Consider the following 26,354-nt stretch of genomic DNA (forward strand, 5'->3'; position numbering starts at 1 on the left):
CCTTCAAAAGGTGTTGAACAGGACCTGAAGTTGCCTAAAAGCTGAGTGGTGCATGTGTTTGCAGAGACGTAGCAGGATACTCACCATTTGTAACAGCAGGCAGCATGAAAATCCACATCAGAAACATGACTTATAGCTGTAATCAGAGAGAGAAAGCTGTTATTTAATGATAAACTTTCAATTATCTGTAAAAAAGGGAATAAGGCTCAGAGCTTCCATCACACCGACCTTCAGAACAAAAAGGCACAAATGGTGTTCAGCATCAACATCATTAATTACTCATCACTATTATACGTGGTAATAGTAGTAGTTGTTGTACTAAATGCTCTAATATTTTATACATAAATATATATTTTTCAGTTGAGAGCAGTCACTGTTTATAATACTGGTGTCACATTCAAAGACACCAACAACCCGAGTACAGATTCAGTTGCTAAATCAACCAATAATTACATGATTCACATTATCCTGTTATCCTAAGATGTATCTCATTACAAAGATCAAAAGATGATGTTCCCATTTTGATGACATCAAAGATGCTCCCATTAATTCACCGCCAAGAAATGTTGATGGAACTCACATGATTAATGTAACTAAGACTACAGAAACAAATCAATAAATGCATCTAACTGTTTGCTATGATGATAGATTTTCTACTCTCAAGAAAGGCTTATATTGTAAAACTAAAAGTTCATTTTCAATACCAAAATGAACTAAAATCAAAAAAGTAAGAAATAAATGAGTCTTAAAACTGTTTTGGAACACTATTTAAATTAAGATAATGTAAAATGTTATTTGTAATTAATGGGCAAATCACCAGTATGGACGTTTAAAACATAAATAACTGATTACATTTCATCCTCATCATCGACAACTGTTTGTGGACACCTTGGGAAATTATGGAGAAAGGGAAATATATCTAGATTTTCACAACATTAAAGTCTGGTTGCTAAATCGCAGAAATAGCACCCAAAATAAAACAACAAAAAAGACAAAAGTTAACATTTCGTGTCATCGTAATTCTCTGCACAGCCACAAGAGGCCGCACTTGAGCGCAAACCCTGGATATGAGCTTTAAAACGAACATCTGTTAAATATCATAACAGCACAGAAGGTGCAAATGAGCTCGACGCTATCATTATTGCAATTAAGCTCAAACTCTGTCGCATACCTCGACAGCCCCAGGAGATGCGGCACCTTTACACCGAATCACAGAGACGAACGCGCTCATCAGAGGGAACCAGAAATGTCACCGTTCTTTTTTTTCCCACGTGTAATAGAGACTTGAATTTACCCCAACGTCTCCCATTCAGCTCCATAAATTACCCCCATCATTACGGCTCTGATTACCACCGAGCCAAATGAGACAGACGACCTTCTTCGCTCCTCGCTGGGTTCAGTATGGCTCGGCCCACCTGTGGCTTCGCTCCACTCGGTGAGGTGAAGAAGTGTCATTAGCGTTATTCAAGCCCTGAGCATATTTCACTGAGAGCAGTTATATACCAGCTTTATTTCATCTTTAATGTCACCAATAAAGTTGAGTCCAATCTAACCTAAACTAATCAAAGCTGAAGTGGTCAACTTTGCACGTTAATGGTTTCAAATGACAGCAAAGTGTCATTTATACCATCGACAAAGGTTTATATCAAAAGAGCAAGAAGCCCACACCGGAAAGCTTCTCAGGTAGAGCCTGTAAAAGAACAAGAAAAACTCCCAGCATGTAGGAAAAGAAGAGCTCTGTATTTTAACAACTTCACAATCGAATGACCTTTATATTTATGTATATCTATAAGAATTTCTTTGTTTATGGTGGGTGCTTTCTTTTGTTGTTTTTTTTTTAAAATATCCTGGTTATGAATATTTGATTTCAGAACCTTTATTCTGACTCGAATGGATATAACTAGATAATAATAGATAATAAATAGATAATATCCACCTTGTTACATAAATGTTTTAGCAATTTGACATGTCCATCTCATGTCTGAAACACCTGTTAAAGCCAAGCAGTATCAGACCTGCAACATTTCATCAGTGGTGGAAGAAGTATTCAGATCCTTTACTTAAGTAAAAGTACCAATACAGCAATGTAAAAATACTCCATTACAAGTAAAAGTCTTGCATGAAAAATCCTACTACAGTAAAAGTACATAAGTATTATGAGCTTGATGTAGTTAAAGTATTGCAGTAAAAGTACATAAGTATTATGAGCTTGATGTAGTTAAAGTATTGCAGTAAAAGTACATAAGTATTATGAGCTTGATGTAGTATAAGTATTGCAGTAAAAGTACATAAGTATTATGAGCTTGATGTAGTTAAAGTATTGCAGTAAAAGTAGTGGTTTGGTCCCTCTGACTGATATATTATTATATATGACATCATTAGATGATTAATAGTGAAGCATCAGTGTTAGAGCAGCATGTTACTGTTGTAGCTGCTGGAGGTGGAGCTAGTTTACACTACTTTATATACAGTTAGCTAATTTAGTCCAGTGGTTCCCAACCTAGGGGTCAGGCCCCTCCAAGGGGTCAGCAGATAAATCTGAGGGGTGGTGAGATGATTAATGGGAGAGGAAAGAAGAAAAAACAAAGTTCTGATACACAAATCTGTTTTCAGTTTTTGGACTTTTTCTCTAATCTTTGATTTTTGCTGAAATATTGGATCATTTGAACATTTATTGAAATGAAAGCATGTGAGAAGTTTAGAGGGAAAAATCACTATTTGGTGGAGCTGTTAACAACTCATAGACATGTGAAATGTGACCCCGACTACACACTGCTTTTTGTAAGACGTCAAAAGCCAAAAACACATGGAAATACTCAAGTAAAGTACAAGTACCTCAAAACTGTACATAAGTGCATGAGTACTTATGTACTTAGTAAATTTCCACCACTGCATTTCTTTAACACTTCCAACACCTAACAAGTGTGACTTGAACTCAGTCAGATTAACATAAAGGCTGCAGCAAAACAAGGCTAGATACTCATGGAGAGATGCTGTATCAAATGTGCATCTTGTTCACCTGATCACTGTAATATATATCTTATGTAAGTATCTTTTATGCTCAAAGAACATAAAACCAGTTTAATAAACTATATAACACTGAAAGAGATTTTTGCTGTTAGGGATTCTTCTGACCTCATCAGTCTCTAAAAATATTTTTTTGTGACTGGCCTGTTTCACATTACCTTTGACTCCTCTGTCACTTGTATAAAGCAAAACCACAAGCTATGACATGTAAGTATAAATAAACATGCCTGTAAACACTGAGTGCAACAGTAAACTAACTAAACTACAAACTGGAAATAAAATCTTACCTTATTTGTGGTGGACCAGCTGAAGAAGTTCCTCATTGAATGACGTTTAGTGCTGCAGAACGGGTCATTATTATGAATAACGCTCAGCTCTAATGGATAAACTGCCAATAGAGAAGCTAGAAGCCTTTTTAAAGCTTTTGTAGTTGTTTCCCAACAGAAGCAGCACTCAAATTCAGAAACTGTTTATCAGTTCTACCTGAAGAGAAGGGTGGGGGGGGCACCTTTAGCCCCTTGGGTCCAGGTCTTATTGGCTATCAGGTGACACCTGAGCAGCAGCTTATCATGGTTTGGTTTCTGTTCAGGTATTTGAGGCTTCAGCTGAGGGGGAGGTCCTGGCAGGGGGACCCACAGAGTGGTCTTTGTCCCGAGGGGGGGTGGATCTGTGACCTGGGGGTCGACCTGTTCTTATCTGATCCCTGCAGGAGTTCAGATCAATGATTACCAGCAGGTAAGGAGGGAGGGGGGATCAATAGGTCAGTGAAGCTGAGGAGCTGTGGGTTTAATGACAGGGGCACTGATAGGGGGTCATTGTGTGGGACAGGTGCATCTGTGGGGGAGGATGGTACAGATGTTTATGTCTAATTTCATGTTGCACACAGGAAGTGGCTAAAATGACAGAAACGCCTACAGTACAGAATTCCTGCGGTGTCAAGTTTGGTGAAAATCATATTTTATTTTGTGTTTAAGAGTGTTGATTCAACTTGCAGGTTATTTTTGTTCTTTCTGGTGTTGTTCAGCAAATATACAGTTTAGTAAGACTTCACTCTCTTTGTTAACACAGTAATGTTGAAGTTACTGAGCAGTCTGTAAACACAAGATATGAGCAGGTTCTTGTATTGTTGGTTTTATGTGTTTGACCAGTATGCATGAGGACTCAAAAACATGTTTTTCTTCTTGTTCCTTCAGTTGGATGTTTTCTCTTCTCTGTATGTACAGTTTGTTTTTACATTCATCTGCTGAAGAAGGAAAGTTTCTCTGTGCTCACCTTAAATCTCAGTTTAACAAGTGTACCTATGAGCATGATTTGTGACATCACAACTAGTTTGGAGCCAATCGTGGTCCAGTATTCATCTTACTCAAGTGTGAAGTGGGAACTTGAAATCTCCAGTTCACAAACACTGAAAATTGACTTTACAGTGAAGGAGGAGACATCTGGTGCCCAGAAGTTACACTTTTGAAATAAACAATTATTACATATTCAGAAATTCTGGATTTTCTTAATTAGGGAGAAAAAGTAGATATAATTTTAAAGTGTTCATACAAAGGCAATTGATCTTGTTTGTGGAAACTATGTCAGACACAAATTATTATTCAAAGAAGAGCATTTTTACATGTCTTAAAACTTGTCTGGGGGGAAGATATTTGTGTAATGATTAAAGCTGCAAGCAGCGATGAACGGGCCCTCGCGCCTCCGCACACGTCGGGCTGCGGTGCAATCGAAGGTCCTCTGTCACGGGCATGTAGTTGTCTTCAGACCCGGGCTGTTTTCAGACAGTACAAGAAGGAGATAAACATCACTTCCTTTGTCCACTATTTTGCCTGCTGCTGGGGCTGCTTCACTGAAATTTCATAGGGGGCGCTATTCAGCCAGTTTGCATCACTGATGGAATATTGTCATGTAGACGTGTTCAGGCCGGGACTCTTATCAAACATGTAAAGTTTGGTGCAGACTGGAGCATTTACAATAAAGTTATAGCAACTTCCTCTGTCATGGCAAAACATCAAATCTCAACGGTGTGAGGATGAGAATTTTCTGCAGGGTGAGACATGTCTGTCTAGCTCACACCTGTGTCATCAAAATGATGCAAGTTTTGGGCCCATTCACTTGAATTTCAATTATAATTAATAATGAGTTTGTGTGTAAAACAAATTAATTTCCTAATTTTCATCAAGTCTATTTTTAGAAAAGTAAAGACTTTTAACCCACATGACCTGGTCAAAGTTTGATTGACATGTGTACTGTCAGGTGTGTAGAGACAATAAGTAACTGCAGCTGGATACAGAAAAATACTCATATATTTGGATGGAGAGTGTGAGCGAACTGCTAGGTGTTTGGGCCCTAATAAAGGAAAAACTGCAGTACAGAGCTACAAATTTTAGTTTTGATGGTATTTTTCTGCAGCACTTTATCACTAAACTGTCACTCTCACTCCATTTTTTCCCTTCCCCTCATAGGTTATCCCCACTACTGAATTATAAATATAAGACCTATAATTATTGTAAAATAAACGATAATAACGCCAAACTTCATACAAAGTTTGTATATAATGTACTGTATGTATATAGGCCTTTCTGCTGTATCCTACAAAAATGAGCTGCATTCAACCCCCACACCCATCCCCCGCCTTTCTTCCTGTCAGATTGAGAGCAGGATTTCAGAGCAGTCTTCTAGTGGAAATATCTTCATAAATCCCATGACTTTGGCCAAATCTTACATTCAAAATCACATTTTAGTAGGAATTTTCGTCGTGAATCCATTGATACGGGTTTGAAAGTGGTCTGAGTGGTGGTTTAGATGTCAGACGCCTCAGTTTGGAGATAGCGTTTGTTCGGGGTCCAAAATTGGCAGAAAGTCATACTTTCATGGGTGAATTGTGGACTTCCTGTTGGATTTAGGTCAGGGGTGTCAGCGTATGATTTGTAGGTCTTGATGAGACGAATAATTGAGTTTTGGTTCGATCTCTCTATGACATTCCTACGGGCCGTGGCAGCCATTTTAGTGACATAGGAGGCGCTATAGAGTACATTTTGGCACTTTGGGGGGTTAATTTTTATATTTTATCAAATTTTTAACCAGACCTGATGTGCGTGCCAAATTTGATGAGTTTTTGAGCATGTTTAGGGGGTCAAATTTAGGGTTGAAGTGGCAGATTAATAAAGAAAGAAGAAAGAAAGAAAAAGAAAGAAAGAAAGAAAGAAAGAAACAGGACAGATACAAGAGGGCCCCCCTCCCCCTCCCCAAGCATGTAGGAGAACCTACAGTGGCTGTGAAATTTGCAAAAAACATGAAAGGTGCTCTCTAGAGCCAGTGTTTGGTTTGTCCGTTCTGGGCTACTGTAGAAACATGGCGGTGCAACATGGACGAGGACCTGCTGCCTCTGTAGGTATACAGGGCTCATTCTAAGGTAACAAAACCACAACAATTCTTAATTTCAGGTGATTATACACTAATTAAAACATACTTACTTCTGCCAAGTCTGTTTCACTAGATGTCACTAAATTCTACACAGTGGTCCTTTAAAAGTAATTAAAAGTTAAGTGTATCTATTGTTTTTGTCCATTACTTTACATATAAATGATATTAATCTGAGAGCAGTAACTTGCAACAGCGGGATCATATAATATCTGTGTCATCAGATTATTAACATAAGCAGGCCAAAGGATTTTGGAGCTCTTAAGAAAAACAAACAAGATTTTTATTTAAAGATCATAACTGTTGTTTGCTCTCATGTTTCTGAAAATAACAGATCTTGATTATAAAATTTCCACAGTGGATATAAATTTTCTTTAATATAGATGTGTTTAGAAACAAAGGTCATGTGTCGCAGCTTGGAAAATTAACCAGATTTTTATTGAACTGACACAAGAAAAATGTTCATAAGTTTCTGAGAAAAAAGACAAGATTTCTACTTTTTTTCAAAAAATCCAGATTAATTTGATGATATGAATGATTTTCATAAATAATATGTGGAGAGATTTTTTTTTATACAGCTTCAATTGCTGGATTTAAATTCCAGATTTCTTTCACACCTCATCTTGTGGTGTTTGGTATTAACAGTCTTCTTCTTGGCTCTAATAACTACATTGTATCATTGTGTAGATTATTATGCTTTATAGTGACAGATATTAAAAGATGTGAGATGACATAGGTGTAAAATGCATAGTGTTATTTGATAGTTTTCAGTTTTCAAACCTATCTCCAGACCTGGAAATGACCAGATATATTTCCATACTCCAGAAGTGCACTCAGCTTTAGTTTGTAGTTTGTGGGTCACACCCGGTCACGTCCTGCGATGATGAAGAGCTCTTTGTGTCTCTCTGCTGCCACTCTGGTTACAGTTTATCGCACATCCTTGTCAGGCATCTCTGTTTCAGATCTGTGGAGGGAGGATGGTGGATTACAACCAGGTAACTGAGACTGGAGACAGGATTCCTCTCTCAGCTGTTGCTTTAATCTGATTTGGTAACTTTGACATATTCTTTTAAACATTTCTTTACTTCAGTAATGCTTCAATTTTTAGCACAAAAGTTTCATAACTTTTCATATTTTCTCTAAAAAATTCAATAAACTATTTTTCACTTAAACTGTTAAATTATTTGTGTACTTTTCACAACCACCTACTGCAACTTTCCCGAAACATATTTTACTCTGTGGTGACTCTAAACTGTATCAATCACCAGTAAATTGATGTTGCAGCAGATTTTAAACTCTGTGTACAGAAATAAACTCAGCAGCTGTCAACGGTCACCTTTCTGATAAAGTCTTCCCAGAAATATTCATCTGTAGGTTCACTTGATACTTGTCTGCTCACATTATATAAAACTGCAGGTAACCATAGCAACAAGACTGATGCTTCAGGCTGTGTTAGCAGTTGACTAATCCCTATAAACACATATCTGCATATGAATGAAGAATCTGTAGGCAAGGGACAAGAAGTGTTCTGGTTTCTGTTTCAGTTCCAGCAATTTCTACAGGAACGTGCAAGTTGCATCCAGGTAAACAGTCTGTGTGGGAGTGAAAGAGGCAGAATGCATTGGCCAAAATGTTGTCTGGACCTGAAACACCTACAAAAAGTATCAATGTTTGTTTGGTTTTAAAGTGTTAACTGACTGCAAACTGGCTACTCGTGTCTCAAGTTGCTATTCGGACTGTAAACAATGGCGGTGCGCAGAAGAGGAAGTCTTCGCCTAAACCCCCGAAATATTGGCCGTTTCCCCCAGAGGCTAAATCGTCACAGTTAAACTGACTTCAGACAGACTTTTAAACACGGGAGGAGGATTTCTTTGTGGCATGATGAAGAGGCTCAAAGAGATAATAAGAGAGAAAAATAATGGATAAAGGGCAGCAATTACATTGAAATTAATTGACTTCACAACATTTTCAAGAACCTAATACATTTTTTTGTAAAGACCTAAGTGCAAAACTAACTGTAAGGAAAACAGAGAAGTGTGGTGGACACGGAGGGCACAGCGACTCGTTTCTGCTCAAAAGCTGTGAATGTTAGTGAAGTCAGCTAAGCTACTAACTACTTTTGTGGCAGACGCTGATACTGTACAACCTCATCCACTGTACAGTGTAACTGAATCCTTGGCTGACAGCCCCGATAAAAAGTATTTCTCACCTATTCAACCTTTTCACAGCTTGTGAAAACATCATGATAACACAGTTGTTGTGTAGTGTTAGTACCTGTATTAAAGGATCTGTAAGTCCTTTTATAGCAGGTTTCAATCTTGTGCTTTGACTTTTGTTTGTTAGGACGTCCTTTAGTTAACATTTGGATAACAGATTGTGCCTTTAAAAATACTTACCAGAACAGTATTTATCTATATACAGCTGTAAGTTTCTTACCAGTTTTCCTGCTTTGAATGTATTCATGTCTCTCCATCACCTGACACCTGGGCTGCTTCTATGTGTTTCTCTTTCCTCCTTAAACTGTTTCTTACAATCTTGAATCAGTTGTGTCTTCTTTACTTTCTCTTTGTTTTTCTTTCAACACTTTTACATCCTGCAATTCCTCACTTCTGTCTCCTCTGTCCTGATTCCTTCACTCACTCTGGAAATGTAAAAAGCTTCCTATTAAAAGTCTGTGTGCAGCATTACATTAACATTGGTTCCTCGAGAGTCAGTGCTTGGTCCCCTTCTTTTCTCATTATACACCACCTCACCTGGTGCAATCATCCACTCCCATGGTTTCTTATAACAATGCTATACTGACGACACCCAGCTCTTCCTGTCATTCCCACCGGAAGACCACACAGTCTCGGCTAGGATCTCTTCATGCCTTGCCGATATATCAGCATGGATGAAAGAACGCCACCTTCAGCTTAACCTCTCTAACGCCGACCTCCTTGTCATGCCAGCCAGTCCTTCCATACAACAAAACATCAGCATCCAGCTCGAATCAACCCAACTCATGCCCACAAAATCTGCCCGGAACTTGGGTGTCTTGATCGATGACTAACTAACCTTTAAGGTTCACGTGGCCTCAGTTACTCAGTTGTGTTGGTTTGCCCTGTACGATATCAGGAGGATAAGACCCTACCTGTCTGAGCATTCAGCACAACTCCTGGTACAGGCTCTCGTAATATCACGCATCGACTACTGCAACTCCTTACTGGCAGGCCTCCCTGCATGTACACTTAAACCGCTGCAGATGATCCAGAACGTGGTGGCCCGTCTGGTCTTCAGTCAGCCCAAAACAGCACATGTCACCCTGCTGTTGATATCCCTCCACTGGCTCCGAGTTGCTGCTCGCATCAATTGAAAAGCAACGTCAAACGTTAGCCCCGGCTCTCCGTGTGGATCCAACCGGAGCATCGAGCCCCGGTTTGTTATTCAGGTTTAAGTGGGAAAAAGCAGCTGATCTGACAAGCAGCTTGAGTGAAGTGGAGCCTGCGGAGGAAACACCGGGACCGTCAGGGTAAAATAGTCCGCGGGGGAGCTGCTATGTTCGGCTGCACAGATAGGAAACACCTTGGCTGACAGAGGAAAAAAAATCTTCTTCTTTTTGGTTTATAACGGCGGTTGGCAACCAGCGTATTAGGTGCATTAATCCTGTCTGTCTAATAAACTCAAAGAAAACTCTACTGCTCCTGTTCATTAAAGTTTTAACGCTGAGCTCCTGAACTTCAGTCTTCCTAAGTTCTTCCTTCATATATTGTCTTTCTTGATCATACTTAGTACAATCTATGATTGAATGTGTAATAGTCTCCTCAGCCAGCTGGAAAAAAACGTGTATATATCGGCAATCGGCCACAATGAGTTGGAAATATCAGCATATCGGATATCGGCAAAAAATCCAATATCGTGCATCCCTAGTGTAAATGTAACATTACTGTAAAGTAAATAACATTAATATTATTATATACTGCCTCCTGCACATGCCAGTCACTCAGACAGAGGTTCAGTCTGAGATCCTGGGTGTCAAAACAACCAGTGATCAGACTAACATCACCCCTGATATCTGGGCTGAGCTGAAGGAGCTGAGAGACATGGTGATCCAACACAGGGTGGAGCTGAGGAACAGCAAGGGCAAGATAGAGAAGCTGGAGCAAGAGAATACAGGTGAGTGCATTAACGTCAGTCACACAGAGCTTCACACATTCATGCAATGTTTGTATATTATCAAAATGACTGTTCTGAGTAGTTTATTGCTTTAGTTGCAGCTCATGCAGCAGAACTGTCTGTCATGTTGGTCCAGACTAACAGCCAGTGGTCTTAAAGGCCCACATCTATTTATATGGGATTAGATCCATCCGTGTAACTTTTATATCAGCTTTATGGTGGATATACTGTATATTTCCATTTTTAGTTTTGTAGTTTGACAACAGAGTATCAGCCATCAGCCATTTATGTATTTAGCAGAGACAAGTTCAATATGAGATTTTACATCTGGCTGTAGATCAATTATTAATCTGCTTATTAATTTTGCCTTCTATTGCAGATCTTCTAGAAAATAAGAGCACAGGTTGGCCTACATAGTGATCATGTAAAAAACTTGAAACCTGCTGACCATAAACATTATCACAATACTAATGTTAAATGTTAAATTCACAGTGTTGGAGTCCAGAGTGAGCCTCTGCAACACACAAGATACTGAAATAAAAGACTGACTATGAGGTTAAAATACTGACTCTAAGCTTTTAATTTGGGGATACTGAAACCTGAGTCTGGGAAAACCAACTCATACACACAAAAAGATCAGAGACTGAAATCCCAGTCTGTCTTAAAACAACAGTCAGGTATCCACATGAACACTGAAAGAGGTTTTCCTCGCTGTTATCATTCCTCCTGTTCATACCGGATATTAAAAGATCCTCTTCAAATGTGCTTTCAATGTAAGTGATTTGGACCAAAAGTCATTTTGTGCAAAAATGCATTTAAGAGTTGATGTGAAGCTTATATGAGTCTTCAGCAGTCTGAGTTAGTCATATCAAGTGGATATCTGACACATTTACAGTCTTTTTAGCATCAAATTCCCTCTTTGTGTTTCCTCGGACAGTGTTTCCCTGTTGAGCTGCAGGTGGAAGTATAGTAACAAAAAGAGGAACTTTTGCACTAAAAAGACTGTAACATTGAAAGATATCTACTTGATTTGACTCATTTGGACGCTGAAGCTTCATATTAGCTTCAGATAAATTTTTAAATATATTTCTGCACAGAAGGAGGTTTGAGGATTTTGGCCTCCATCACTTCCATTATAAGTGCATTTTGAAGGGATCTTCTAATGGTCAGTATGAACTGGAGGAATGATTATGGCAAGAAAAACCTATTTCAGTGTTAATTTGGGCTCCTGACTGTTGTTTTAAGAAAGACTTACAAGATTGTGAACCCGTCCATTACAACATCATTCTAACTAGTTGTTTGTTTTAAATTCAGCTCAGTGTTCAAGGATCTTTGGTGCTATTTGTACATTTGTTATCGGACACCTGTTTCATTCTCATACAGCAGATCAGTGACCTGTTTTACGTGTATATAAAGACGGGAACTCAACGAGACGTGTCAGACTGCATCTTGCTGTCCAAAGAGGTGACATTTCACAATGAGGCGTGCTGCAGCTTTTCTGGCGTTGCTGCTCTGTCTGTACTGGACGACGGCTCAGGGTGAGAGTGGAGGGGTGACAGAGAATGATATCACTCAGACAGATGTTCGGCCTGAGATCCTGGGTGTCAAAACAACCAGTGATCAGACTAACGTCACCCCTGATATCTGGGCTGAGCTGAAGGCGCTGAGAGACATGGTGATCCAACACAGTATGGAGCTGAGGGACAGCAAGAGCAAGATCGAGAAGCTGGAGCAAGAGAATACAGGTTCATTCACATAGTGCTAAACAGATTCATGCACTTTTCACGTATTAGAGATTTTAATGTAATTTCATACTTGCTGTTGGTCGACTGTAAACCTTTCATGATAGTAAACAGAAATGTGTTCACAGATTTGAAAGCCAGACTGAACACCGGTGAAAATGTGGTGGAGGAGCTCAAGAGGGAGAACACTGGTAAGCTGCAAAACACACAGCTGCCAGTTTATTAGATACACATTACAGGTATTTCAAGTTCAAGTTATGTAGTTTACCTCCTCTACAATATAAATGTTAAATGTGTTCACAGATTTGGAGGTCAGATTGAACACCAGTGAGAAAGTGGTGGAGGAGCTCAAGACGGAGAACACTGGTAAGCTGCAAAACACACAGCTGCCAGATTATTAGATACACATACAGGTATTTTGAGGAGCTGGAGCAAGAGAATACAGGTTCATTCACATAGGGTTAAACAGATTCATGCAATGTTCACATATTTGTTACTTTTAGGACTAATTTACTGCTTTTATCCCAGCCATACAGGCCAGACTGACAGCCAGTGAAATCAAAAATGCAGGTAGATATTTACATTTTATTAAATGATATAAATCTTTAAGGTGTTTACTGAGATTAATATCTAAGATTCAAGATGAACCTTCTGGTAAAAAAACTTTAAATGTGTTCACAGCTTTGGAGGCCAGAATGAACGCCAGTGAAAATGTGGTGGAGGAGCTCAAGACGGAGAACACTGGTAAGTTGCAAAATATACAGCTGCCAGTTTATTAGATACACATACAGGTATTTAATGTTCTAGTTATGTAGTTTACCTCCTCTATAATATAAATGTTAAATGTGTTCACAGCTTTGGAGGCCAGATTGAACGCCAGTGAAAATGTGGTGGAGGAGCTCAAGAGGGAGAACACTGGTAAGCTGCAAAACACACAGCTGCCAGTTTATTAGATACACATACAGGTATTTCAAATTCCGGTTATGTAGTTTACCTCCTCTATAATATAAATGTTAAATGTGTTCACAGATTTGGAGGCCAGAATGAGCTCCACTGAGCTCCAGGTGGAGGAGCTCAAGGGAGGGAGTGCAGGTGAGCTGCTTATATCATTATTAAAAAGTCAAAATGTCATATTACGGTAGCAGTGAGAATGGCAAGAGTAAATCGAGGGTCATCCTCTGTGCAGCGGGATGCAGAGTGACATGAATGCAGTTATCAAATGAGATAGAAGTGACATTTTGCACCTGTTACTGACATGAGAGGAAAATATTCTCTCTTTGTGTGTCTTCCACATTCACACAGATCGACCAAAGGTGGCGTTTTCTGTCGGCCTTACTGACGAGGGATCAGTTGGACCCTTCAATACTGCCATCACACTTAAGTTCAATAAAATTTTCACCAACATCGGCGAGGCTTATGACCCAACTACAGGTACATATACCTCTTTCACCTTCTCACACTGATTTTATTAGGGCCTGAGCCCCAAAAGCGCAAAGACCCTTTTGTATCTGTTCTGTTTCTTTCTTTCTTTCTTTCTTTATTATTACGCCACTTCAGACCTAAATTTAACCCCCTAAACAAAAAAACTCACCAAATTTGGCACACACATGAGGTCTGGTGAAAAATTTGATAAAATGTAAAAATTATCCCCCAAAGTGCCAAAATGTGCTCTATAGCGCCACCTATGTATCTAAAATGGCCACCACGGCCCGTGGGAATGTCATAGAGAGATCAAACCAAAACTCAATTATACACACAAACTCATCAAGAGTTTTCCGTTTACTAATTGAAATTCAAGTGAATGGGCCCAAAACTTGCATAATTTTGATGACACAGGTGTGAGCAAGACAGACATGTCTCACCCAGCAGAAAATTCTCATCCTCGCACCGTTGAGATTTGATGCTTCGCCATGACAGAAGAAGTTGCTATAACTTTATTGTACATGCTCCAGTCTGCACCAAACTTTACATGTTTGATAAGAGTCCCGGCCTGAACACGTCTACATGACAATATTCCATCAGTGATGCAAACTGGCTGAATAGCGCCCCCTACGAAATTTCAGCGAAGCAGCCCCAGCAGCAGGCAAAACAGTGGACAAAGGAAGTGATGATTATCTCCTTCTTGCACTGTCTGAAAACAGCCCGGGTCTGAAGACATCTACATGCCCGTGACAGAAGACCTTCGATTGCGTCGTGGCCTGACATGCGTGGAGGCGCGAGGGCCCGTTCATCGCTGCTTGCAGCTTTAATTAGAATTATTGCACAATCTTATAGATTTATGGTCCAACTTATTTTTTTTGGAATTTCCTTTTCATGCATAACTTTTATTGCATCCCTAGTTGTCCAAGTGTGGAATATCTCTCTTTAAATTGCCTGTCTCTCCATTTTTTCTCCTTTGTTTGTATTTCTTGTTTTCTCAGTAGATTATTTCTGGGTTAGAAGCTCTTATAAAGCTCTTTCAGATAAAGTATGTTATACTGGGATATACATGATGCCATTTTGGTGAAGGGACTTTCTCTTTTACATAGTTTGCACATGTTTTAAAGTATTATGTAGCTATTTTTATTCTGTTGGCAGATTTTTTATTCTAATGGGTTCTTCTGTGAAAGCTTTGATAGTTCTCACTTGTATTTGGTTTGGTTTGTGTTTTCACTGAATTGACTCCTTGATTAGATTTCTAACACAGTCTAACATACATGTACTTCCCAGAGTTAGACACGCATCTACAAAGCCTGACAAAAACAATTAAAAGACTGAATTCCTCCTTTGTTGCAGGTATCTTTACAGCCCCAGTCAGAGGAGCCTACTTCTTCAGATTCAACGGGTGGGAACAACGTGATACATATTCAGTGGGTATTCAACTGAATCACAATGACAGGCAAATGACTTTCTCTTATGATAGAGTTAACGGTGGTTATGCCACTGTGTCTAATGCATTTGTTCTTCAACTGGAAAAGGGAGATGAGATCTATCTGGTTCTCAGTGCAGGTTTCAGTGCTTATGATAATTACAGTAATCAAAACACTTTCAGTGGATTCCTACTTTTTACTATGTGAGGTCTGTTGTAAAAACACCCACAGTTGATTGCATGAACTCTCAACATAACACTATTAAAAATATGAAATCCAAATAATCAATTTGCGTGTGTGTATTTTTGTCTGGTTACATCATTTTCTGGATCTTTTGATTACTGTTAATGAAAATAGGAAATTGGAGACATCTATGTATCAAAAAGAAACTGACAGAAACAACATTTTACACTCTACAAGTTTCCATCCTGAACGTATGATCAGCAACATCCTATATGGTCAGTTTGTGAGATTGAGAAGAATATGTAGTAAAGAAGAGGATTATCAAACTAAGGCTAAATCCTCTTCAAATGTGCTTTCAATGTAAGTGATTTGGACCAAAAGTCATTTTGTGCAAAAACGAATTTAAAAGTTGATGTGAAGCTTATATGAGTCTTCATCAGTCTGAGTTAGTCATATCAAGTGGATATCTGACACATTTACAGTCTTTTTAGCATCAAATTCTCTCTTTGTGTTTCCTCGGACAGTGTTTCCCTGTTGAGCTGCAGGTGGAAGTATAGTAACAAAAAGAGGAACTTTTGCACTAAAAAGACTGTAACGTTGAAAGATATCTACTTGATTTGACTCATTTGGACGCTGAAGCTTCATATTAGCTTCAGATAAACTTTTAAATATATTTCTGCACGGGAGGTTTGAGAATTTTGGCCTCCATCACTTCCATTATAAGTGCATTTTGAAGTGATCTTCTAATGGTCAGTATGAACAGGAGGAATGATTACGGCAAGAAAAACCTATTTCAGTGTTAATTTGGGCTCCTGACTGTTGTTTTAAGAAAGACTTACAAGATTGTGAACCCGTCCATTACAACATCATTCTAACTAGTTGTTTGTTTTAAATTCAGCTCAGTGTTCAAGGATCTTTGGTGCTATTTGTACATTTGTTATCGGACACCTGTTTCATTCTCATACAGCAGATCAGTGACCTGTTTTACGTGTATATAAAGACGGGAACTCAGCGAGACGTGTCAGACTGCATCTTGCTGTCTAAAGAGGTGACATTTCACAATGAGGCGTGCTGCAGCTTTTCTGGCGTTGCTGCTCTGTCTGTACTGGACGACGGCTCAGGGTGAGAGTGGAGGGGTGACAGAGAATGATATCACTCAGACAGATGTTCAGCCTGAGATCCTGGGTGTCAAAACAACCAGTGATCAGACTAACTCACCCCTGATATCTGGGCTGAGCTGAAGGAGCTGAGAGACATGGTGATCCAACACAGTCTGGAGCTGAGGGACAGCAAGAGCAAGATCGAGAAGCTGGAGCAAGAGAATACAGGTTCATTCACATAGTGCTAAACAGATTCATGCACTTTTCACGTATTAGAGATTTTAATGTAATTTCATACTTGCTGTTGGTCGACTGTAAACCTTTCATAATAGTAAACAGAAATGTGTTCACAGATTTGGAGGTCAGATTGAACGCCAGTGAAAATGTGGTGGAGGAGCTCAAGACGGAGAACACTGGTAAGCTGCAAAACACACAGCTGCCAGTTTATTAGATACACATTACAGGTATTTCAAGTTCAAGTTATTTGGTTTACCTCCTCTACAATATAAATGTTAAATGTGTTCACAGATTTGGAGGCCAGATTGAGCACCAGTGAGAAAGTGGTGGAGGAGCTCAAGACGGAGAACACTGGTAAGTTGCAAAACACACAGCTGCCAGTTTACTAGATACACATACAGGTATTTTGAGGAGCTGGAGCAAGAGAATACAGGTTCATTCACATAGTGTTAAACATATTCATGCAATGTTCACATATTTGTTACTTTTAGGACTAATTTACTGCTTTTATCCCAGCCATACAGGCCAGACTGACAGCCAGTGAAATCAAAAATGCAGGTAGATATTTACATTTTATTAAATGATATAAATCTTTAAGGTTTTTACTGAGATTAATATCTAAGATTCAAAATTAACCTTCTGGTGAAAAAACTTTAAATGTGTTCACAGCTTTGGAGGCCAGAATGAGCTCCACTGAGCTCCAGGTGGAGGAGCTCAAGGGAGGGAGTGCAGGTGAGCTGCTTATATCATTATTAAAAAGTCAAAATGTCATATTACTGTAGCAGTGAGAATGGCAAGAGTAAATCGAGGGTCATCCTCTGTGCAGCGGGATGCAGAGTGACATGAATGCAGTTATCAAATGAGATAGAAGTGACATTTTGCACCTGTTACTGACATGAGAGGAAAATATTCTCTCTTTGTGTGTCTTCCACATTCACACAGATCGACCAAAGGTGGCGTTTTCTGTCGGCCTTACTAACGCAGGAGCAGTTGGACCCTTCAGTACTGCCATCACACTTAAGTTCGATAAAATTTTCACCAACATCGGCGAGGCTTATAACCCAAATACAGGTACATATACCTCTTTCACCTTCTCACACTGATTTTATTAGAACTATTACACAATCTTATAGATTTATGATCCAACTTATTTTTTTTTGGAATTTCCTTTTCATGTATAACTTTTATTGCATCCCTAGTTGTCCAAGTGTGGAATATCTCTCTTTAAATTGCCTGTCTCTCAAAAAAGACTGAATTCCTCTTTCCTTGCAGGTATCTTTACAGCCCCAGTCAGAGGAGCCTACTACATCAGATTCAATGGGTGGGAACTACGTAGTACAAATATAATGGGTATTCAACTGAAACACAATGACAAACAAATGACTTTCTCTTATGATAGAGTTGTTAGCGATGGTTATGCCACTGTGTCTAATGCATTTGTTCTTCAACTGGAAAAGGGAGATGTGATCGAGCTGGTTCTCAGGCCAGGTTTGAGTGTTTATGATGATTCCGATAATGAAAACACTTTTAGTGGATTCCTACTTTTTACTATGTGAGGTCTGTTGTAAAAACCCTCAGTTGATTGCATGAAGTCTCAACATTACACTATTAAAAATATGAAATCCAAATAATCAATTGGTGTGTGTGTATTTTTGTCTGGTTACATGAACAAGACACAGGATGAAAAAGATCTCAACTGACAATATCAAACAACCTCTGCAAAACTTGCCTGAATGCATCCAAACCCAAACAGATCACGCCCTCCCTTTCTTTTCTTCACATGCTGTCCCATTACCTATCTGTGTCCTTTTATGTTTTGTAAACCAATATCATCTCCTGTCGCCTTTGTATTTGTTAGTGTGTCCATATTGTCTATATATGTATGCACTTATCAGTGAATAAAAAAAAACATTCCAGTGTTAATGAATACCAAGAGGATGTCATATGTAATTAAAATCATTTCAAAAAGCATTTTGAAGAAAAGTACAACTCCTGTAGTAGCGACAATATTCTATGAGTCCATACACAACTGTTTTATGAAGAGAGAACAAAGCAACCTTTTTGTGCTCAAGAGAGATGCATCATGGGTAAACTACAAAAAACATCATTCAAAATAAAAATTGCATATAATGTTAGAAAACATGTTTTTGCACAATGTGATGTGCAAAAGTAATTAGAAAGGAGTCAAAAAGATTTAACAGAAATGTAACATCTGGGGTTGTTAATCAACTAATCTATTTCACTGGAGGATGAATTTAGGGCATTTAGCGACTATAAAAATAGCATTCATCCCACTTTGCATTTTACTATGGAATACAGTCATTTAAAAAATCATTTTCTGGATCTTTTGATTACTGTTAATGAAAATAGGAAATTGGAGACATCTATGTATCAAAAAGAAACTGACAGAAACACCATTTTACACTCTACAAGTTTCCATCCTGAACGTATGATCAGCAACATCCTATATGGTCAGTTTGTGAGATTGAGAAGAATATGTAGTAAAGAAGAGGATTATCAAACTAAGGCTAAATCCTCTTCAAATGTGCTTTCAATGTAAGTGATTTGGACCAAAAGTCATTTTGTGCAAAAATGAATTTAAAAGTTGATGTGAAACTTATATTCAGCTTCATCAGTCTGAGTTAGTCATATCAAGTGGATATCTGACACATTTACAGTCTTTTTAGCATCAAATTCTCTCTTTGTGTTTCCTCAGACAGTGTTTCCATGTTGAGCTGCAGGTGGAAGTATAGTAACAAAAAGAGGAACTTTTGCGCTAAAAAGACTGTAACGTTGAAAGATATCTACTTGATTTGACTCATTTGGACGCTGAAGCTTCATATTAGCTTCAGATAAATTTTTAAATATATTTCTGCACAGAAGGAGGTTTGAAGATTTTGGCCTCCATCACTTCCATTATAAGTGCATTTTGAAGTGATCTTCTAATGGTCAGTATGAACAGGAGGAATGATTATGGCAAGAAAAACCTATTTCAGTGTTAATTTGGGCTCCTGACTGTTGTTTTAAGAGAGACTTACAAGATTGTGAACCCGTCCATTACAACATCATTCTAACTAGTTGTTTGTTTTAAATTCAGCTCAGTGTTCAAGGATCTTTGGTGCTATTTGTACATTTGTTATCAGACACCTGTTTCATTCTCATACAGCAGATCAGTGACCTGTTCATGTGTATTTAAAGACAGGAACTCACCGAGACGTGTCAGACTGCATCTTGCTGTCCAAAGAGGTGACATTTCACAATGAGGCGTGCTGCAGCTTTTCTGGCGTTGCTGCTCTGTCTGTACTGGACAACGGCTCAGGGTGAGAGCGGAGGGGTGACAGAGAATGATATTACTCAGACAGATGTTCGGCCTGAGATCCTGGGTGTCAAAACAACCAGTGATCAGACTAACATCACCCCTGATATTTGGGATGAGCTGAAGGCGCTGAGAGAAATGGTGATCCAACACAGTATGGAGCTGAGGGACAGCAAGAGCAAGATCGAGAAGCTGGAGCAAGAGAATACAGGTTCATTCACATAGTGCTAAACAGATTCATGCACTTTTCACGTATTAGAGATTTTAATGTAATTTCATACTTGCTGTTGGTCGACTGTAAACCTTTCATAATAGTAAACAGAAATGTGTTCACAGATTTGGAGGTCAGATTGAACGCCAGTGAAAATGTGGTGGAGGAGCTCAAGAGGGAGAACACTGGTAAGCTGCAAAACACACAGCTGCCAGTTTATTAGATACAGATACAGGTATTTCAAGTTCAAGTTATGTAGTTTACCTCCTCCACAATATAAATGTTAAATGTGTTCACAGATTTGGAGGCCAGATTGAGCACCAGTGAGAAAGTGGTGGAGGAGCTCAAGACGGAGATCACCGGTAAGCTGCAAAACACACAGCTGCCAGTTTACTAGATACACATACAGGTATTTTGAGGAGCTGGAGCAAGAGAATACAGGTTCATTCACATAGTGCTAAACACATTCATGCAATGTTCACATAGTCATTACTTTTAGGACTAATTTACTGCTTTTATCCCAGCCATACAGGCCAGACTGACAGCCAGTGAAATCAAAAACAACGTAGATATTTACATTTTATTAAATGATATATAATTAATTCATGTTTGTGATGTTTTTCCTGTCAAGCTTAAGAGTTAAATGTGATCAAACCTTTAAGGTGTTTACTGAGATTAATATCTAAGATTCAAGATGAACCTTCTGGTAAAAAAACTTTAAATGTGTTCACAGCTTTGGAGGCCAGAATGAACGCCAGTGAAAATGTGGTGGAGGAGCTCAAGACGGAGAACACTGGTAAGATGCAAAATACACAGCTGCCAGTTTATTAGATACACATACAGGTATTTTGAGGAGCTGGAGCAAGAGAATACAGGTTCATTCACATAGTGCTAAACAGATTCATGCACTTTTCACATATTAGAGATTTTAATGTAATTTCACACTTGCTGTTGGTCGACTGTAAACCTTTCATAATAGTAAACAGAAATGTGTTCACAGATTTGGAGGTCAGATTGAACACCAGTGAGAAAGTGGTGGAGGAGCTCAAGACGGAGATCACTGGTAAGCTGCAAAACACACAGCTGCCAGTTTATTAGATACACATACAGGTATTTTGAGGAGCTGGAGCAAGAGAATACAGGTTCATTCACATAGTGCTAAACAGATTTATGCAATGTTCACATATTTGTTGCTTTTAGGACTAATTTACTGCTTTTATCCCAGCCATACAGGCCAGACTGACAGCCAGTGAAATCAAAAATGCAGGTAGATATTTACATTTTATTAAATGATATATAATTAATTCATGTTTGTGATGTTTTTCCTGTCAAGCTTAAGAGTTAAATGTGATCAAATCTTTAAGGTGTTTACTGAGATTAATATCTAAGATTCAAAATGAACCTTCTGGTAAAAAAACTTTAAATGTGTTCACAGCTTTGGAGGCCAGAATGAACGCCGGTGAAAAAGTGGTGGAGGAGCTGATGAGGGAGAACATCGGTAAGCTGCAAAATATACAGCTGCCATTTTATTAGATACACATACAGGTATTTAATGTTCTAGTTTATGTAGTTTACCTCCTCTATAATATAAATGTTAAATGTGTTCACAGATTTGGAGGCCAGATTGAGCACCAGTGAGAAAGCGGTGGAGGAGCTCAAGACGGAGAACGCTGGTAAGTTGCAAAACACACAGCTGCCAGTTTATTAGATACACATACAGGTATTTCAAATTCCGGTTATGTAGTTTACCTCCTCTATGATATAAATGTTAAATGTGTTCACAGATTTGGAGGCCAGAATGAGCTCCACTGAGCTCCAGGTGGAGGAGCTCAAGGGAGGGAGTGCAGGTGAGCTGCTTATATCATTATTAAAAAGTCAAAATGTCATATTACGGTAGCAGTGAGAATGGCAAGAGTAAATCAAGGGTCATCCTCTGTGCAGCGGGATGCAGAGTGACATGAATGCAGTTATCAAATGAGATAGAAGTGACATTTTGCACCTGTTACTGACATGAGAGGAAAATATTCTCTCTTTGTGTGTCTTCCACATTCACACAGATCGACCAAAGGTGGCGTTTTCTGCGGGCATTGCTAACACAGGATATATTGGACCCTACGGTGATTGGACCACACTTAAGTTCAATAACATTTACACCAACATCGGCGAGGCTTATAACCCAAATACAGGTACATATACCTCTTTCACCTTCTCACACTGATTTTATTAGAACTATTACACAATCTTATAGATTTATGATCCAACTTATTTTTCTTGGAATTTCCTTTTCATGTATAACTTTTATTGCATCCCTAGTTGTCCAAGTGTGGAATATCTCTCTTTAAATTGCCTGTCACATTTTTTTAAAATGTTTTTTTCTTTGTTTGTATTTCTTGTTTTCTTAGTAGATTATTTCTGGGTTAGAAGCTCTTATAAAGCTCTTTCAGATAAAGTATGTTATACTGGGATATACATGATGCCATTTTGGTGAAGGGACTCTCTCTTTTACATAGTTTGCACATGTTTTAAAGTATTATGTAGCTATTTTTATTCTGATGGCAGATTTTTTTATTCTAATGGGTTCTTCTGTGAAAGCTTTGATAGTTCTCACTTGTATTTGGTTTGGTTTGTGTTTTCACTGAATTGACTCCTTGATTAGATTTCTAACACAGTCTAACATACACATACTTCCCAGAGTTAGACACACACCTACAAAGCCTGACAAAAACAATTAAAAGACTGAATTCCTCCTTTGTTGCAGGTATCTTTACAGCCCCAGTCAGAGGAGCCTACTACTTCAGATTCAGCGGGTGGGACATGCGTTCAAGTATGATGGGTATTCAACTGAATCACAATGGCACGATGGTGTTTTACTCTTTTAATAGAACTCTTGGCGGTGGTTTTGTCGCTGTGTCTAATGGATGTGTTCTTCAACTGGAAAAGGGAGATGTGATCGAGCTGGTTCTCAGGCCAGATGGGGGTATTTTTGATGATGGCAATGATGAAAACACTTTTAGTGGATTCCTACTTTTTGCTATGTGAGGTCTGTTGTAAAAACCCACAGTTGATTGCATGAAGTCTCAACATTACACTATTAAAAATATGAAATCCAAATAATCAATTTGTGTGTGTGTATTTTTGTCTGGTTACATGAACAAGACACAAGATGAAAAAGATCTCGACTGACAATATCAAACAACCTCTCTGCAAAACTTGCCTGAATGCATCCAAACCCAAACAGATCACGCCCTCCCTTTCTTTTCTTCACATGCTGTCCCATTACCTATCTGTGTCCTTTTATGTTTTGTAAACCAATATCATCTCCTGTCGCCTTTGTATTTGTTAGTGTGTCCATATTGTCTATATATGTATGCACTTATCAGTGAATAAAAAAAAACATTCCAGTGTTAATGAATACCAAGAGGATGTCATATGTAATTAAAATCATTTCAAAAAGCATTTTGAAGAAAAGTACAACTCCTGTAGTAGCGACAATATTCTATGAGTCCATACACAACTATTTTATGAAGAGAGAACAAAGCAACCTTTTTGTGCTCAAGAGAGATGCATCATGGGTAAACTACAAAAAACATCATTCAAAATAAAAATTGCATATAATGTTAGAAAACATGTTTTTGCACAATGTGATGTGCAAAAGTAATTGGAAAGGAGTCAAAAAGGTTTAACAGAAATGTAACATCTGGGGTTGTTAATCAACTAATCTATTTCACTGGAGGATGAATTTAGGGCATTTAGCGACTATAAAAATAGCATTCATCCCACTTTGCATTTTACTATGGAATACAGTCATTTAAAAAATCATTTTCTGGATCTTTTGATTACTGTTAATGAAAATAGAAAATTGGAGACATCTATGTATCAAAAAGAAACTGACAGAAACACCATTTTACACTCTACAAGTTTCCATCCTGAACGTATGATCAGCAACATCCTATATGGTCAGTTTGTGAGATTGAGAAGAATATGTAGTAAAGAAGAGGATTATCAAACTACGGCTAAATCCTCTTCAAATGTGCTTTCAATGTAAGTGATTTGGACAAAAAGTCATTTTGTGCAAAAATGAATTTAAGAGTTGATGTGAAGCTTATATGAGTCTTCAGCAGTCTGAGTTAGTCATATCAAGTGGATATCTGACACATTTACAGTCTTTTTAGCATCAAATTCTCTCTTTGTGTTTCCTCGGACAGTGTTTCCCTGTTGAGCTGCAGTGGAAGTATAGTAACAAAAAGAGGGACTTTTGCACTAAAAAGACTGTAACGTTGAAAGATATCTACTTGATTTGACTCATTTGGACGCTGAAGCTTCATATTAGCTTCAGATAAATTTTTAAATATATTTCTGCATGGGAGGTTTGAGGATTTTGGCCTCCATCACTTCCATTATAAGTGCATTTTGAAGTGATCTTCTAATGGTCAGTATGAACTGGAGGAAAGACTTACAAGATTGTGAACCCGTCCATTACAACATCATTCTAACTAGTTGTTTGTTTTAAATTCAGCTCAGTGTTCAAGGATCTTTGGTGCTATTTGTACATTTGTTATCAGACACCTGTTTCATTCTCATACAGCAGATCAGTGACCTGTTTATGTGTATTTAAAGACGTGTCAGACTGCATCTTGCTGTCTAAAGAGGTGACATTTCACAATGAGGCATGCTGCAGCTTTTCTGGCGTTGCTGCTCTGTCTGTACTGGACGACGGCTCAGGGTGAGAGCGGAGGGGTGACAGAGAATGATATCACTCAGACAGATGTTCGGCCTGAGATCCTGGGTGTCAAAACAACCAGTGATCAGACTAACATCACCCCTGATATCTGGGCTGAGCTGAAGGAGCTGAGAGACATGGTGATCATGCACAGTATAGAGCTGAGGAAGATCGAGAAGCTGGAGCAAGAGAATACAGGTTCATTCACATAGTGCTAAACAGATTCATGCAATGTTCACATAGTCATTACTTTTAGGACTAATTTACTGCTTTTATCCCAGCCATACAGGCCAGACTGACAGCCAGTGAAATCAAAAATGCAGGTAGATATTTACATTTTATTAAATGATATATAATTAATTCATGTTTGTGATGTTTTTCCTGTCAAGCTTAAGAGTTAAATGTGATCAAACCTTTAAGGTGTTTACTGAGATTAATATCTAAGATTCAAGATGAACCTTCTGGTAAAAAAACTTTAAATGTGTTCACAGTGTTGGAGGCCAGAATGAACGCCGGTGAAAAAGTGGTGGAGGAGCTCAAGACGGAGAACACTGGTAAGTTGCAAAATACACAGCTGCCAGTTTATTAGATACACATACAGGTATTTTGAGGAGCTGGAGCAAGAGAATACAGGTTCATTCACATAGTGCTAAACAGATTCATGCAATGTTCACATATTTGTTACTTTTAGGACTAATTTACTGCTTTTATCCCAGCCATACAGGCCAGACTGACAGCCAGTGAAATCAAAAATGCAGGTAGATATTTACATTTTATTAAATGATATATAATTAATTCATGTTTGTGATGTTTTTCCTGTCAAGCTTAAGAGTTAAATGTGATCAAATCTTTAAGGTGTTTACTGAGATTAATATCTAAGATTCAAAATGAACCTTCTGGTAAAAAAACTTTAAATGTGTTCACAGTGTTGGAGGCCAGAATGAACGCCGGTGAAAAAGTGGTGGAGGAACTGATGAGGGAGAACACTGGTAAGTTGCAAAATATACAGCTGCCAGATTATTAGATACACATACAGGTATTTAATGTTCTAGTTATGTAGTTTACCTCCTCTATAATATAAATGTTAAATGTGTTCACAGATTTGGAGGCCAGATTGAGCACCAGTGAGAAAGTGGTGGAGGAGCTCAAGACGGAGAACACTGGTAAGCTGCAAAACACACAGCTACCAGTTTATTAGATACACATACAGGTATTTAATGTTCTAGTTATGTAGTTTACCTCCTCTACAATATAAATGTTAAATGTGTTCACAGATTTGGAGGTCAGATTGAGCACCAGTGAGAAAGTGGTGGAGGAGCTCAAGACGGAGAACACTGGTAAGCTGCAAAACACACAGCTGCCAGATTATTAGATACACATACAGGTATTTTGAGGAA

The 26,354-nt window shown here is 38.5% G+C and overlaps 2 protein-coding genes across 3 annotated transcripts in view; both read right to left on the minus strand.

The window, feature by feature from the left end:
• The window catches only part of oc90 (otoconin 90), a 28,526-nt gene extending 24,813 nt beyond the window's left edge, over positions 1-3,713 (minus strand). Inside the window, exon 1 of the mRNA XM_042429473.1 lies at positions 3,511-3,713. The gene's annotated coding sequence lies outside the window, so the exon portion shown is untranslated. The remainder of the gene's footprint in view (positions 1-3,510) is intronic.
• Positions 3,714-6,708: 2,995 nt separating this feature from the next.
• Positions 6,709-26,354, minus strand: part of LOC121907929 (HERV-H LTR-associating protein 1) — a 67,508-nt gene continuing 47,862 nt past the window's right edge. For both annotated transcript variants that reach the window (XM_042427488.1, XM_042427486.1), the window contains one exon: positions 6,709-7,411. In XM_042427488.1, the coding sequence (XP_042283422.1) occupies positions 7,368-7,411 (44 nt within the window). In that variant the 3' untranslated portion in view covers positions 6,709-7,367. The remainder of the gene's footprint in view (positions 7,412-26,354) is intronic.

Source organism: Thunnus maccoyii, chromosome 12 (assembly GCF_910596095.1).
Source record: "Thunnus maccoyii chromosome 12, fThuMac1.1, whole genome shotgun sequence".
NCBI classification, from domain to species: domain Eukaryota; kingdom Metazoa; phylum Chordata; class Actinopteri; order Scombriformes; family Scombridae; genus Thunnus; species Thunnus maccoyii.